Source organism: Cebus imitator, unplaced genomic scaffold, assembly GCF_001604975.1.
Source record: "Cebus imitator isolate Cc_AM_T3 unplaced genomic scaffold, Cebus_imitator-1.0 Scaffold202, whole genome shotgun sequence".
Lineage (NCBI taxonomy): Eukaryota > Metazoa > Chordata > Mammalia > Primates > Cebidae > Cebus > Cebus imitator.
The window spans coordinates 3,060,433-3,064,792 of NW_016107517.1; the positions used below are offsets into that span (position 1 = coordinate 3,060,433).

The following is a 4,360-nucleotide window of genomic DNA, read 5'->3' on the forward strand; positions in this document are numbered from 1 at the left end:
AAAAAAAAAAAAAAAAAAAAAAAAAAAAAAAAAAAAACCACCTAACGTGAGATCTACCCTCTTAGTAAATTTTTATGTGCACAATATCATTTTGTGAACTCTTATGCTGGATAGCAGATCTCTAGAACTGATTCATAGCAGAATTGAGACATCCTTCCCTTTATAATAACTCCCCATTTTGATATGGATGGGAGGCAAAAGGGCAGGGTCCCTGGCAAGGGCTCCACCCTTAAGCCTGGACACACAGCCCTAAATGAAAACAGGCATTCCTGTTTTTGTACCTGAATGTTGCTTTTTGGTCTGCCCCACCTCCACATCCTGTGCTTATATAAACCATGGACCTTAGCTGGGATTGGGAAGAGCAGCTGAACTTCTAGAGAAGAAGTAACTGAGAGTTGGAGACTATGGATAGACATGGCTTAACTTCAGATGACAAGACTTTGGAGAGGAGCCTGGCTGGAGATGGGCAGGCCTCAGGGAAAGATCACCTTCCTGCACCAGCCCCTTTCCAGCTCTTCTTCCTCTGAGAGCCACTTCCACTGCTTCATAAAACCTCTGCACTCACCATCCTCTAAGTCTGCATGGCCTGATTCTTCCTGGTTGCCGGACAAGAACCCAGGTACCAAGAGGGCAGGGTATACAACACCCTGACTCTCCACCATGCTGGTTAACACTTAGCCATCCCCGGCAACCACTAAAAGTGCACTGTTTTTAACACATGCCCTCTGGGGCTCCAGAGTTTGCAGGCAACTGTTAGATGCCACCACAGGCTGGTACGAGGTTCATTCCTACCAGTGCCTAAAGGCACTTGCCCCAGCTCCTGCACCTGCTCACCTGTGTACTCCCCCTCCTCTAAGGGTTTGAGCTCAGCAAAACAAGCCACCCCTACCTGCCAAACCACAGCCTACCCTGCTGTCGCAAGTCTCTGGAGGAGATCGGGGAACTTTCCCACCTGAATTTCCTCCACCCTCAAATGTGCACTTTTGGCTAGCATACTTCAGATGTTATCTCACTGCCCCAGAACCAAACTGATAGCTCACCTACACAAGCGCACCTATTACACAGCCTCTGCCTGAGTATTTTAAAGTAATTCTCTGTAACATAACCTGAATGATATAACCAGGAATGTGACTATTTTAAATTTTATAAAATCCTTAGAATTGCAGCTGATGTCCTATCCTTCTTCTAATATACAAAAAATGTTTTTCACATGCAGAAAAAACATCGTTGACCCGGAGGATCCCCGATGTGTCCGGTTAACACTCACCGGTCAGATGATTGCAGTGTCTCCAGGAGAAGTAGAATTTGCCAAGCAAGCCATGTTTTCAAGGTGTGTAGATGCTTTAACATTGATTTGCCCAGAAATACACAATAACAATAAGCCAAGGTCAGGCTACGCCATTTGATGCCTCTGATGCAGTGACAATGATTGGTCTGCACTGCCCTTCGGTGGTAACAGGGCCAGGCTCAGCCTGGCTGTGGAGATCACTAGCAGTGGCCACAGAAGCAGGCAAATGCCTCTGGAGAGCACACCACTGAGCTATTCCAGGCACAATCGCTACCTACTTCCAACCTTTGACAATTCCCTGCCTTGCCGTGAAAATAGCTGAGTCGTCGCCAACACAACAAACATTTTCAAGCATCCACTCTAAACAAAGCATACTGCCTGCCAGGGATGGCAGCATTTCTCAGTGTGGTGCTCTCACCCTTACATCAGTAGGATGCTGACTTAGACACGGCTTTACTCACCCCACCCCAACCTACTTACTGAATCAAACTCTCCAGAAATAAGGCTCAGGAATCTATATTGTAAAATGCATGCTCCAGGAAATTGATATGCTGCTAAAGTTTGAGAACCACTGCTGTAGGGGTCTACACAAGTGAGAAGGTGGCCAAGCCTGGAGGTCAGAGCTTGCTCAGGCTGACGACGGCGCATGCACGCAGGGGTTGCCTTTCCACATGTGTCCACGCGGGAGCAGCCAGAAGTGGAGGCTCAGAGCTGGGGTGCAGGATGCTGCAGCAATGGAAACAGGCTAGAAGGCAAGTGGTGAGTTGGAGGAGCAATTCACAACCTCATGGGAAGAGGAAGATTCTGCATGCAGGGATGCAGTGAATAAGCAAGGCTCATAAGGACACGGAAAAGGGCTAAAGGCACAATCAGAGGAAACTAGAATGATTGGGATTGGTTATGTTCACATGAACTCATGGCTTTCAATACTTAAAGATTCGATGCCGATGTGTGTGTGTGTGTGCACAAACATTTTTATTTAGTTATTTATTTTATTGCTAGCTTTTAAACTCAACTCTAACTCTTTAGTTCTTCTCCTCTCACATGTTATTATAAGCAATGAGAAGGGGCCGAAATCTTCCCTAGATCCTAGATCAGGGGGTTCATTAGGTTCATTTCCCATTTTCTTTTTTTTTTATTTTATGTTCTGGGATACATGTGCAGAACGTGGAGGTTTGTTACATAGGGATACATGTGCCATGGTGGTTTGTTGCACCCATCAACTCATCATCTAGGTTTTAAGCCCCGCATGCATTAGTCTATTTCTCCTAATGCTCTCCCTCCCTTTGCCCCAACCCCCAAAAGGCCCCAGGTGTGTGATGTTTCCCTCCCTGTGTCCATGTGTTCTTGTTGTTCAGTTCCCACTTATGACTGAGAATATGTGATATTTTTTGTTCCTATGTTAGTTTACTGAGGATGATGGCTTTCAGTTTCATCCATGTCCCTGCAAAGGACATGAACTCATTCTTTTTTGTGGCTGCGTAGTATTCCATGGTTTACGTGTGCCACATGTTCTTTATCCAGTCTATCACTGATGGGCATTTGGGTTGGTCCCAAGCCTTTGCTATTGTAAATAGTGCTGCAATAAACATATGTGTGCATGTGTCTTTATAGTAGAATGATTTATAATCATTTGGGTGTATACCCAGTAATGGGATTGCTGGGTCAAATGGTATTTCTGGTTCTAGATCCTTTAGGAATTGCCACACTGTCTTCCACAATGGTTGAACTAATTTACACCTTACCAACAGTGTAAAAGCTTTCCTATTTCTCCTCAGCCTCACCAGCATCTGTTGTTTTCTGACTTTTTAATGATCTCCTTTCTAACTGGCGTGAGATGGTATCTCATTGTGGTTTTGATTTGCATTTCTCTAATGACGAGTGATGATGAGCTTTGTTTCACATATTTGTTGGCCACATAAATATCTTCCTTTGCTTCATGACTAAAACACCAAAAGCAATTGCAACAACAGCCGAAATTGATAAACGGGATCTAATTAAACTAAAGAGCTTCTGCACAGCAAAAGAAACTATCATCAGAGTGAACAGGTAACCTACAGAATGGGAGAAAATTTTTTCAATCTACCCATCTGACAAAGGTCTAATATCCAGAATCTACAAGGAACTTAAATTTACAAGAAAAAAAAAACAACTCTATCAAAAAGTGGAAGGATATGAAATTTCCTATTTTCTGCCTAACGACAAACAACAACATTGCCAAGTTTGCCTGCCACTACACCTTTACCTCCAACTTTCAGTTGCCTTCCTATCCTTTTATTTTTAATTTTAGAGACAAGGTATTGTTCTTTCGTGCAGGCTGGAATGCAGTGGCATGATCATAGCTCACTGCAGCCTTCAACTCCTGGGCTCAAGGGATCTTCTTGCCTCAGCCTCCTGAGTAGCTGGGACTACCTACAGGCACAACCTTTTTTTGAGACAGAGTCTCTGACTGTCACCCAGGCTGGAGTGCAGTGGCACAATCTTGGCTCACTGCAACCTCTGCCTCCCAAGTTCAAGTGATTCTTGTGCCTCAGCCTTTGAAGTAGCTGGGATTACAGATGTGCACCACCACGCCTGGCTAATTCTTGTATTTTTAGTAGAGAAAGGGTCTGCCATGTTTTCAGGCTGGTCTTGAACTCCTGGCCTCATGTGATCCTCCCACCTTGGCCTCCCAAAGTGCTAGGATGACAGGTGTGAACCACCACGTCCAGCCGGGCACTACCATTTTATAAGCCCTCACTGTCAGTCTCCTCAGGGTCCTTCCAGCTTCCACCCACTGCCTGGGCCCAAAGCCAGTGCCCTATGGATTAGGGTTTGTTGCACCAGCACCACTTCCAGGTATCAAACTTTGTTCCAGTTATCAGTACAAAAATAGTTTGCTTAAAACAACAGCAATCGCCGGGCGCGGTGGCTCACACCTGTAATCCCAGCACTTTGGGAGGCTGAGGCAGGTGGATCACGAGGTCAAGACATCGAGACCATCCTGGTCAACATAGTGAAACCCCGTCTCTACTAAAAATACAAAAAAAATCTGCCGGGCGCGGTGGCTCAAGCCTGTAACCCCAGCACTTT

The 4,360-nt window shown here is 45.3% G+C and overlaps 1 protein-coding gene across 1 annotated transcript in view; it reads left to right on the forward strand.

Annotated features, from left to right (window-relative positions):
* CREG2 (cellular repressor of E1A stimulated genes 2) overlaps positions 1 to 4,360 on the forward strand; it is a 40,653-nt gene that overhangs the window by 33,107 nt on the left and 3,186 nt on the right. The window contains exon 3 of the mRNA XM_017547912.2: positions 1,217 to 1,330. Within this exon, the coding sequence (XP_017403401.1) occupies positions 1,217 to 1,330 (114 nt within the window). The remainder of the gene's footprint in view (positions 1 to 1,216; positions 1,331 to 4,360) is intronic.